The 12,271-nt window shown below is 44.7% G+C and overlaps 1 protein-coding gene and 1 non-coding gene across 2 annotated transcripts in view; both read left to right on the top strand.

Moving 5' to 3' along the window:
* The window catches only part of LOC120058147 (syntaxin-binding protein 5-like), a 129,686-nt gene that overhangs the window by 52,308 nt on the left and 65,107 nt on the right, over positions 1 to 12,271 (top strand). Inside the window, exons 40-44 of the mRNA XM_039006614.1 lie at positions 1,225 to 1,376; positions 1,526 to 1,651; positions 6,669 to 6,820; positions 8,447 to 8,515; positions 11,221 to 11,286. Coding sequence (XP_038862542.1) covers positions 1,225 to 1,376; positions 1,526 to 1,651; positions 6,669 to 6,820; positions 8,447 to 8,515; positions 11,221 to 11,286 — 565 coding nt within the window. The remainder of the gene's footprint in view (positions 1 to 1,224; positions 1,377 to 1,525; positions 1,652 to 6,668; positions 6,821 to 8,446; positions 8,516 to 11,220; positions 11,287 to 12,271) is intronic.
* Positions 496 to 549, top strand: LOC120058598. The gene has a single exon (XR_005478043.1). It is a non-coding gene; the product is annotated as a U7 small nuclear RNA (small nuclear RNA).

Here is a 12,271-nt window from a genome sequence, read left to right as displayed (position 1 = left end):
CACTGTAAATCAAATCAATCAAATGAAATTGTATTTGCCACATGCGCCGAATACAACAGGTGTAGACCTTACAGTGAAATGCTTACTTACGAGCCCCTAACTAACAATGCAGTTTAAAAAAATACAGATAAGAATAAGAGATAACAGTAACAAGTAAATATGTAGCCTACCCACATTTAACAAATACTACAGTTTACTATATAATTCTGTAGTACGCTGTAGTATAATATATAATGCTATACTACACAATGTAGTATCCCTTGATCATGTATAGTACTTACTATAACATGTTGTAGTATACTACAGAAATCCGCACGCGTTTTAAATTATAGGTAGTACTACATTATTCTAATTTGCATATACCCTGCCCCTTCCCCTCCCCAATATGCCAATTTGTGCCACCCGTAAGTGAGAAACCTACATGACAAGTATAGACGATACATTTTGTTCCTATAGAAAAGAGCAGAAGCTCTGAACTCATTTCCAGGTTATGGAAAATGTGCTCTTTTAGCATCTTGTCCAGTAGGTTTTCTCAAGGAGAAAGCCCCCCCACTTCAATGTCAAAGATAATAAATGAAAACACTTAAGTAAAAACTACAGTAATGTCCCCAGAAACACTACAGTACATACTACAGTAATGTCCCCAGAAACACTACAGTACATACTACAGTAATGTCCCCAGAAACACTACAGTACATACTACAGTAATGTCCCCAGAAACACTACAGTACATACTACAGTAATGTCCCCAGAAACACTACAGTACATACTACAGTAATGTCCCCAGAAACACTACAGTACATACTACAGTAATGTCCCCAGAAACACTACAGTACATACTACAGTAATGTCCCCAGAAACACTACAGTACATACTACAGTAATGTCCCCAGAAACACTATAGTAAATACTACAGTAATGTCCCCAGAAACACTACAGTACATACTACAGTAATGTCCCCAGAAACACTATGGTAAATACTACAGTAATGTCCCCAGAAACACTACCGTAAATACTACAGTAATGTCCCCAGAAACACTATGGTAAATACTATGGTATACTACAGTCTGCAAAATACTACAGTAAATACTATAGTATATTCTACTCTTTTTTTACTACAGTATTTATGAATTGTATTGTCTTTTGTCTTTTGAAGCACATGACCAAACAAATTTTCCCCCTGTGGCAGGATAATACATCTAATATAATCTAATCTAATTGACAGTCACTAGAAGTGCGTCCGCAGTTTGATTCGGAGGACGTCATCTCCCCATCAGAGATAGAGAACAACCCGTGTTTCTCGGACACCAGTTCCCACTCCTCCCAGATGCCCGGTAGCCCCGGCAACGGCTCACAAGACAGCCTCCACTACCTCAAGTGAGTCACTTCTGTCATACACCTCAACAGGGTCTTCCAAGGTGTCGCTGTGATGGTAAAATTGTTATCGGCGAAAGTCTCCTTCTCCTTTCACAGTAACTTTCAAACTCTCTTTCCCCTCTATCCCCCCATCCCTCTCTGTATGTCAGGGTGAAGAGTCGTCCAGTGCAGATGCCCCCGGGATACCAGGCTGAGTTGGTGGTTCAGCTGCAGTGGGTGGATAGAGAGCCCCCCCAGCAGATCACCAGCCTGGACATCAACTCTGCCTATGGCCTGTGAGTGACTCTTTGCTCTCTATGTGTCTCCAAACCCTTTCTACTTCTCACTTCCACACTCACACCATCCAGCTCTCCCTCACACTGTTTATCCACTCACACACTCTCTCCTCTCCTCTCCTCTCCTCTCCTCTCCTCTCCTCTCCTCTCCTCTCCTCTCCTCTCCTCTCCTCTCCTCTCCTCTCCTCTCCTCTCCTCTCCTCTCCTCTCCTCTCCCCTCCCCTCCCCTCCCCTCCCCTCCCCTCTTCCTCTCCTCTTCCTCTCCTCTTCCTCTCCTCTTCTCCTCTCCTCTTCTCTCATCCTCTCTTGTTCCTGTCTATCTCTCCATCTTGCCTCTTTCTTTCATTTATTTATTTTAATTGTTATTTAACCTTTATTTAACTAGGCAAGTCCGTTAAGAACAAATTCTTATTTACAATGACGACATACCGCCCCGGCCAAACCGTAACCCGGACGATGCTGTGCCAATTGTTTACACCCTATTTGACTCCCGATCAAGGCCGGTTGTGACACAGCCTAGGAACGAACCAGGGTCTGTAATGCAGTGCCTTAGACATCTTCGCCAATCGGGAAAGTTACTTTCTCTGTCTATATCACACAAACACACACAATCATGTTTTCATTTCCCTCCCATGTCTATCTACATCTGTCTTTATGTCCAGTCCCTCTCTGCTACCTTCTCTCTGCCCTCTCTGTCTCTGACTTTGTCCCTCTCTGCTACCTTGTAATCTGTCTCTGTCCCTCTCTCTCTGTCCCTCTCTGTCTCTGTCCCTCTCAGTCTATGTCTCTGTCCCTCTATGTCTCTCTCTGTCCCTCTCTGTCTCTGTCCCTCTATGTCTCTGTCTCTGTCCCTCTCTGTCTCTGTCCCTCTATGTCTCTGTCCCTCTCAGTCTATGTCTCTGTCCCTCTATGTCTCTCTCTCTGTCCCTCTCTGCCTCTGTCCCTCTATGTCTCTGTCCCTCTCAGTCTATGTCTCTGTCCCTCTATGTCTCTCTCTCTGTCCCTCTCTGCCTCTGTCCCTTTCTGTCTCAGTCCCTCTCTGTCTCTTTATTCATCATCCCAGCAGCTATTTTCTAATAAATTTAATAAAGCATACGCCTAAATACACTAATACATATTTCATAACACTCATCTATAATTTAACCGTAGCAGAAGGAAACTGTAATCAGTGAAACATGATTCAAAAAAGATTTAAAAAATGTGTCTGGTTTGCTGGGAAAAGAGCCTGTTTTGACAGAGGAGAGAAACGTTGATGCCTGCTGGGCTGCTTCTCTACAGTTAATCAATAGACAGCCTCAAGGCCATTAACAAATGTATGTTTTCCAGAGATGGTAGAAAAAAGCGGATACATTGGCAGCTTTTATAAAATAACACAAAGAGTCTACAGTGCTGGAGGAAGACACAGAAAAGGTCACTAAGCTAGATCCCCTGAAGCTATTCATATGTTAAAGTGGATTTTTAGTCATCTCTTCAGTTTGTTCTGTAAACAGTCTTGGCATTGGGTACTGTAGGTTTCACCCCCACACATACACAGTCTTGGCATTGGGTACTGTAGGTTTTCACCCCCCACACATAAACTGTCTTGGCATTGGGTACTGTAGGTTTCACCCCCCACACATACACTGTCTTGGCATTGGGTACTGTAGGTTTTCACCCCCACACATACACTGTCTTGGCATTGGGTACTGTAGGTTTCACCCCCACACATACACTGTCTTGGCATTGGGTACTGTAGGTTTCACCCCCACACATACACTGTCTTGGCATTGGGTACTGTAGGTTTTCACCCCCACACATACACTGTCTTGGCATTGGGTACTGTAGGTTTTCACCCCCCACACATACACTGTCTTGCCATTGGGTACTGTAGGTTTTCACCCCCCACACATACACTGTCTTGGCATTGGGTACTGTAGGTTTCACCCCCCACACATACACTGTCTTGGCATTTGGTACTGTAGGTTTCACCCCCCACACATACACTGTCTTGGCATTGGGTACTGCAGGTTTTCACCCCCCACACATACACTGTCTTGGCATTGGGTACTGCAGGTTTTCACCCCCCACACATACACTGTCTTGGCATTGGGTACTGTAGGTTTCACCCCCCACACATACACTGTCTTGGCATTGGGTACTGTAGGTTTTCACCCCCACACATACACCGGGTGTTATGTTACAAGGTCTCCACATCTGCGTACCACTTGGTATGAAAGAAGCCGTATATTGAGCTACAATCTAAAGTGATATTCTAGTGTTGACGTTGGAATCAATATACACTGCTCAAAAAAATAAAGAGAACACTAAAATAACACATCCTAGATCTGAATGAATGAACTATTCTTATTAAATACTTTTTTCTTTACATAGTTGAATGTGCTGACAAAAAAATCACACAAAAATGATCAATGGAAATCAAATGTATCAACCCATGGAGGTCTGGATTTGGAGTCACACTCAAAATTAAAGTGGAAAACCACACTACAGGCTGATCCAACTTTGATGTAATGTCCTTAAAACAAGTCAAAATTAGGCTCAGTAGTGTGTGTGGCCTCCACGTGCCTGTATGACCTCCCTACAATGCCTGGGCATGCTCCTCATGAGGTGGCGGATGGTCTCCTGAGGGATCTCCTCCCAGACCTGGACTAAAGCATCCGCCAACTCCTGGACAGTCTGTGGTGCAACGTGGCGTTGGTGGATGGAGCGAGACATGCTGTCCCAGATGTGCTCATTGGATTCAGGTCTGGGGAACGGGCGGGCCAGTCCATAGCATCAATGCCTTCCTCTTGCAGGAACTGCAAGCCACATGAGGTCTAGCATTGTCTTGCATTAGGAGGAACCCAGGACCAACCGCACCAGCATATGGTCTCACAAGGGGTCTGAGGATCTCATCTCGGTAACTAATGGCAGTCAGGCTACCTCTGGCGAGCCCATGGAGGGCTGTGCGGCCCCCCAAAGAAATGCCACCCCACACCATGACTGACCCACCGCCAAACCGGTCATGCTGGAAGATGTTGCAGGCAGCAGAACGTTCTCCACGGCGTCTCCAGACTGTCACGTCTGTCACATGTGCTCAGTGTGAACCTGCTTTCATCTGTGAAGAGCACAGGGCGCCAGTGGCGAATTTGCCAATCTTGGTGTTCTCTGGCAAATGCCAAACGTCCTGCACGGTGTTGGGCTGTAAGCACAACCCCCACCTGTGGACGTCGGGCCCTCATACCACCCTCATGGAGTCTGTTTCTGACCGTTTGAGCAGACACATGCACATTTGTGGCCTGCTGGAGGTCATTTTGCAGGGTTCTGGCTGTGCTCCTTCTGCTCCTTCTTGCACAAAGGCGGAGGTAGTGGTCCTGCTGCTGGGTTGTTGCCCTCCTACGGCCTCCTCCACGTCTCCTGATGTACTGGCCTGTCTCCTGGTAGCGCCTCCATGCTCTGGACACTACGCTGACAGACACAGCAAACCTTCTTGCCACAGCTCGCATTGATGTGCCATCCTGGATGAGCTGCACTACCTGAGCCACTTGTGTGGGTACCACTAGAGTGAAAGCACCGCCAGCATTCAAAAGTGACCAAAACATCAGCCAGGAAGCATAGGAACTGAGAAGTGGTCTGTGGTCACCACCTGCAGAACCACTCCTTTATTGGGGGTGTCTTGCTAATTGCCTATAATGTCCACCTGTTGTCTATTCCATTTACACAACAGCATGTGAAATGTATTGTCAATCAGTGTTGCTTCCTAAGTGGACAGTTTGATTTCACAGAAGTGTGATTGACTTGGAGTTACATTGTGTTGTTTAAGTGTTCCCTTTATTTTTTTGAGCAGTGTATGTTTCCTGGAACTGAAGTGATGACATGTGTTCCTACAGTATGTAATACAAAAGGAACCAGGTTGTTATATGCACAATACTGGAAATCATACAAAGGGGGATGGTTTACCAGTCCATTTCACTGATTATGCTTTTACCAGTCCATTTCACTGATTAGGCTTTTACCAGTCCAATTCCATGTAAAACCCTTTTGGGGTTCTACCTGGAACCAACAGGTGTTCTTCAAAGGATTATCTTATGGGGACAGCCAAATTTCCTTTTTAGGTGCTAAATAGCACCTTTTCCCCCCCTAAGAGTGTACAGTCCTATATATACTAAGATGGCCATTACATTAGCTAGGAACTATTCTTCAGGACATGGGTGTAGAACCTCGTGTTTTTTCAGTTATTCTGTTTCATTTCACACTAACTAGACTTGCTCTCACCCTTTTCTCCACCGTCTGCGTGTGTTTCTGTGTGTGTTTCTGTGTGTGTGTTTCTGTGTGTGTTTCTGTGTGTGTGTTTCTGTGTGTGTTTCTGTGTGTGTGTTTCTGTGTGTGTGTTTCTGTGTGTGTGTTTCTGTGTGTGTGTTTCTGTGTGTGTGTGTTTCTGTGTGTGTGTGTTTCTGTGTGTGTGTTTCTGTGTGTGTGTTTCTGTGTGTGTGTGTTTCTGTGTGTGTGTGTGTTTCTGTGTGTGTGTGTGTTTCTGTGTGTGTGTGTGTTTCTGTGTGTGTGTGTGTGTTTCTGTGTGTGTGTGTGTTTCTGTGTGTGTGTGTGTTTCTGTGTGTGTGTGTTTCTGTGTGTGTGTTTCTGTGTGTGTGTGTGTTTCTGTGTGTGTGTCTCTGTGTGTGTGTGTTTCTGTGTGTGTGTTTCTGTGTGTGTGTGTGTTTCTGTGTGTGTGTTTCTGTGTGTGTGTGTGTTTCTGTGTGTGTGTGTTTCTGTGTGTGTGTGTGTTTCTGTGTGTGTGTGTTTCTGTGTGTGTGTGTGTTTCTGTGTGTGTGTGTTTCTGTGTGTGTGTGTTTCTGTGTGTGTGTGTGTTTCTGTGTGTGTGTGTTTCTGTGTGTGTGTGTGTTTCTGTGTGTGTGTGTTTCTGTGTGTGTGTGTTTCTGTGTGTGTGTGTGTTTCTGTGTGTGTGTGTGTTTCTGTGTGTGTGTGTTTCTGTGTGTGTGTGTTTCTGTGTGTGTGTTTCTGTGTGTGTGTTTCTGTGTGTCAGTCTAGCGTTTGGGAGCAGCAATGGCCTAGTGGTGGTGGACTACATTCAGAAGACCATCCTGAGGCGTGTGAGCACGTTGGACCTGTACGGCGCCGCTGACCCTTTCCAACGTCTCACACGCTCCCCACGCAAGAACAGACAGTCCACCTCAGGTAGGGGAACACACCCCGTGTTCCTCACACATACAACACACACACATACACACACACACACACATACAAATGCATATACTGTACACAGAAACGTACAGTAATCACATGTACTGGTATGTTCACACACATAGACATACTGTATCAACAATTTCTCCCTCTCTCTACATCTCTCTCTCGCTCTTCTCCCATTTTCTTTTTATCTTTCTGGTATCCGTCATGACCTCACTCTCCATTTCATCTCAGATGTCCTTTCTTTCTCTTTCCTGTCTCTTCTCCTAATCTCTCTGTCTCTTCTCCTAATGTCTCTGTCTCTTCTCCTAACCTCTCTGTTTCTTCTCCTAACCTCTCTGTCTCTTCTCCTAACCTCTCTGTCTCTTCTCCTAACCTCTCTGTATCTTCTCCTAATCTCTCTGTCTCTTCTCCTAACCGCTCTGTCTCATCTCCTAACCTCTCTGTCTCTTCTCCTAACCTCTCTGTCTCTTCTCCTAACCTCTCTGTCTCTTCTCCTAACCTCTCTGTCTCTTCTCCTAACCTCTCTGTCTCTTCTCCTAACGTCTCTGTCTCTTCTCCTAACTTCTGTCTCTTCTCCTAACTTCTGTCTCTTCTCCTAACCTCTGTCTCTTCTCCTAACCTCTGTCTCTTCTCCTAACCTCTCTGTCTCCCTACAATACATAAACAAAACGAAACACACCACCATTCACAAACAACCACGCGAGGTGCATGTGACCGGCTGCATTCCACGGTGGCATCATGTGCGTGTTGTGGTTCTTTCAGTCACGTTTGCTTGAGCACTACTCTTAGATAAGACCTACCGAAGCATCTCTTAGCATATCTTAGACCAGGGATCCCCAAACTGTTGGCCGCCGGCCGAATTTGGCCCAACTTTTTTTGGGGGGGGAAGTAAGACTGTAAAAACAGCAGCAAATCAGGTCCAAATATTTTTTATTTGGAAACCGTTTCCAAAGTATTCACACGCATTATGGAGAGGTATACAGTATCAGTCAATAGTTTGCACACCTACTCATTCAGTTAATTTTTTTATTTTTACTATTTTCTACCTTGTAGAATACAAGTGAAGACATCAAAACTATTAAATAACACATATGGAATCTTGTAGTAACCAAAAAAGTGTTAAACAAATCCAAACATATTTTATATTTGAGATTTTTCAAAGTAGCCAACTTGCAAATCGACCCGAGGCTGAATCTATACTGAAGAAAAATATAAAAGCAATATGCAGCAATTTCAACTACTGACTTACAGTTCATATAAGGACATCAGTCAATAGCAATACATTCATTAGGCCCTAATCTATGTATTTCACATGACTGGGCAGCGGTGCAGCCATGGGTGGGCCTGGGAGGGCATAGACCCACCCACTTGGGAGCCAGGTCCAGCCAATCAGAGTTTTTCCTCCCTTGCTGTTCTGAGTTGATCTTATGGGTTTAGAGCCTGGGTGTCTCCACTATACACTAACTGGGTTGCTGCTTGCCTTCACTTTCTTTTTCACTCTGGGCCTTTGTGTTCTTCTCTCTCCTCTTCCTCCTCCTCCTCTTCCTCCTCCTCCTCCCTCCCTCGTTCTTGGTGTCTATGGCTGCTGGTATGGGCATGTGAGCCTGCCTAAAGACTTTTGCATGCGCAGCCTGTCTCATTTTTATTCAGATTCAAAGAAAAGGAACCGTAAGTCCTATCAGAGTAAGTCAGGTCATCCTCAAGGCAAGGAGACAAGGAGACTGGGGAGGGAGACAAGGGGACAAGGGAAGAATGGACTAAGGGGACAAGGAATTAAGGTGGCAAGAGGATAATGGCAAGGGGGCGTACTAGAGAGATGATTGGAATGACGTAGATTTTTACTGAAACAGCTCTGGAACAGCTCCCCAATAGTTAAAAACATATCCCAGTGTCAGTGCTGCCATTATCGAATTAAATGCCATGGCTTTATCGGAACCTGTGTCATTTTAAATCACAAATAGTCCAGTTATCTCAATATAGTAGGTCCTTTTGCCAAGGTCCCGTTAGAAAATTGTATCTCGTTTATGAAATGACTAAATGTCAAAAAGCCAAAGCCACAGTGTACATTGCAAATGCAGCACAAAGAAATGAGTGATTTGAAATTCAAATCATGACAAAGACATTCAAACATTGTATTATAAATACCATGTGCACCTTTTTATAGCTAAGTCAATATTTTGATCATTATTGACTTCTTTATGAGATATATAATATTATAATAAAAAATAATTGATTAATTACGTCAACTGAAACCTTTTATTTATGTTTCCACTGCAGTTGATCAAAGTAATGGATTAATTAAAACTTCTCAGCTGAGTTTTGTCCCAGCAAAGTTACTCACTTATAACAATGTACTTTGAAATATGAAAAACAACACACTAGGGAAATTATGATGATTTATTTATGAAACGCCACATGGACCATAATTCAAGGACACTGGTCTAATGCTACTGGTAGACTGTAAAGAATTAAGTTAATTAACTAAAACACTAAAAGTTTAGATTTCACATACGTTTTCTGATTTTACTACATGACTAGATTTAAGACAAACTTCATCACTCTGCGACGAGATCTTTTGTTCCGTCTTTATTATTTGTGTTTGTCTATTTGAATGAGGCTTGCACTGCATGTATTTTAACCATCTGAATTGGCATTACATTCAAATTCAGATGCTTCTGTTTAGAACGAAACGATTGGAAAATGATTTCGGTTCCAACCCCCAGTGGTCGAAAAAATACCCAATCTTATTATTTGAGTAAAAGTAAAGATACCTTAATAGAACATTACTCAAGTAAAAGTGAAAATCACTCAGTAAAAGATTTACTTGAGTAAAAGTTTTAAAAGTATTTGGTTTTAAATATACTTAATTGTCAAAAGAAAATGTCTGTAGCGCGAGGCCACTTTCTGTAGCGCGAGGTAGCTTCCTGTAGCACGAGGTAGCTTCCTGTAGCGCGAGGCCACTTCCTGTAGCGTGAGGTAGCTTCCTGTAGCGCGAGGCCACTTCCTGTAGCGCGAGGTAGCTTCCTGTAGCGCGAGGCCACTTCCTGTAGCGCGAGGTAGCTTCCTGTAGCACAAGGTAGCTTCCTGTAGCGCGAGGCCACTTCCTGTAGCTTCCTGTAGCGCGAGGTAGCTTCCTGTAGCGCGAGGCCACTTCCTGTAGCGCGAGGTAGCTTCCTGTAGCACAAGGTAGCTTCCTGTAGCGCGAGGCCACTTCCTGTAGCTTCCTGTAGCGCGAGGTAGCTTCCTGTAGCGCGAGGTGGCCTCCTGTACAACATCCATTGCACAGGATGCCAGGGCTTACCCCAAATCTATCTCCTTAATGCTGAGGGCCAAGCAAAGACACATCGGGTCTCATTTATACAGTCTTTGATATGACTTGGCTGGGAATCGAACTTCCAACCTTCCAATCTCAGGGAGGAAGCTCTAACCACAAGGCAACTGAGGCGGTTTAAACTCTGAAGTGCAGGCCTCATTTCCTATGGTGTTTGTTGCCATGCATGATGATGGTGTGCTAAGCTGATCCCGAGCTTCAACATGGATTCACATATTATTCATTATAACCCTCTGGCTATAGCGATCCTCAATTTCCAGAAAGTCTTTAGACAATTATAAGTAGAGAAACGTGAGATGACAACAGGACAACCATCTGGGCACAGACGTCAGTTCATCTTCTAGTTTGGATTTACATTTGGATTGAGTTGTCAACTAATGTGAATTCAATGTGGAATCAACAATACTGTTCAGCATGTCATTGGGTTTAGGTTAAAAGTTGTTTGAAAAAAAGACAATGCCCTTACATTTACAAATCCAATTAATTTTCAACATGGATTCACCATCATCACATAGATCTTGGTGGTTGAAATGACATGGAAACAATGTTGACTCAACCAGTTTTTTCCCCCAGTGGGAAGTGAATATACGATCATCATGTATGGATGAAACTTCCTGAATCGTGTGTGTTGCTTCAGGATCAGAGTTGTCATCCTCAGAAAGGCAACAGACACTGTTATGCTACTGACAACTGCAATTGTATCACTATGGCAACTGACACTGGTACGCTACTGACAACTATATGTTGTATCACCATGACAACAGAGACGGTTACAGCACTGACAACTGTATGTTGAATCACTGTGGCAACAGACACTGTTACAGCACTGACAACTGATTGTTCTATTACCATGGCAACAGACACTGTTACAGCACTGACAACTGATTGTTCTATTACCATGGCAACAGACACTGTTGTATCACCATGGCAACAGACACTGTTACAACACTGACGATTGTGTGTTGAATCACCATGCTTTCTTTATATGACCATGACTAAAGAGTCTCTATCCCACTTCCTCCTCCTCTTCCTCTTGGAATCTGATTGGCTGTGACAGGCCTAACGGAACTGTCCGACAACCAGGTGGCCATGGACATGGAGAGAAGCAAGTCGCCCACCTCAGGTAATGCCTTACTCACTCACTCACACCTGGGTGTCCCTGCACACACACACACACATTCACAATCCTATTTTCACTGACCCCTAACCCTAACCCTAATTCTAACACTACTTCTAACCCCTAAGCCTAAATTTGCCTTTTTCCTTGTGGGGACATGCTAACTGTCCACACTTGTTCAAATGTTTCTTGTTTTACTATCCTTGGGAGGACTTTTGGTTCCCACGAGAATAGTAACCTCACCCCACCCCCTAACAACACACACACATCACACACACATCACACACACATCACACACACTCCCCAGCTCCCTTCACAGGACTGTCATATCTGATCAGTGCTGAAGTTCCTGCTGGGATGCAGGTCTGTTTCGGGGGTATGGATACTGCAGCTGTCTCTGGGATGTGGACACTGTGTCTGTCGCTGGGGTATGGACACTCTACCTGTCGCTGGGGTATGGACACTGTACCTGTCGCTGGGGTATGGACACTGTACCTGTCGCTGAGGTATGGACACTGTACCTGTCACGGGGGTATGGACACTGTACCTGTCACGGGGGTATGGACAGTGTACCTGTCACGGGGGAATGGACACTGTACCTGTCGCTGAGGAATGGACACTGTGTCTGTCCCTGGGGTATGGACACTGTACCTGTCCCTGGGGTATGGACACTGTACCTGTCACGGGGGTATAGACACTGTACTTGTCCCTGGGGTGTGGACACTGTGTCTGTCGCTGGGGTGTGGACACTGTGTCTGTCGCTGGGGTGTGGACACTGTGTCTGTCGCTGGGGTGTGGACACTGTACTAGTCGCGGGGGTATGGACACTGTACCTGTCACGGGGGTATGGACACTGTACCTGTCGCTGGGGTATGGACACTGTTCCTGTCCCTGAGGTATGGACACTGTGTCTGTCCCTGGGGTATGGACACTGTACCTGTCACTAGGGTATCACTGTGACATTAAGTGAATGGTAACTATATTGACACAT

Source organism: Salvelinus namaycush, chromosome 13 (genome assembly GCF_016432855.1).
Source record: "Salvelinus namaycush isolate Seneca chromosome 13, SaNama_1.0, whole genome shotgun sequence".
NCBI lineage: Eukaryota > Metazoa > Chordata > Actinopteri > Salmoniformes > Salmonidae > Salvelinus > Salvelinus namaycush.
The sequence above is the reverse complement of the archived record's forward strand: the minus strand, read 5'-3'. Positions and strand labels throughout refer to the sequence as shown.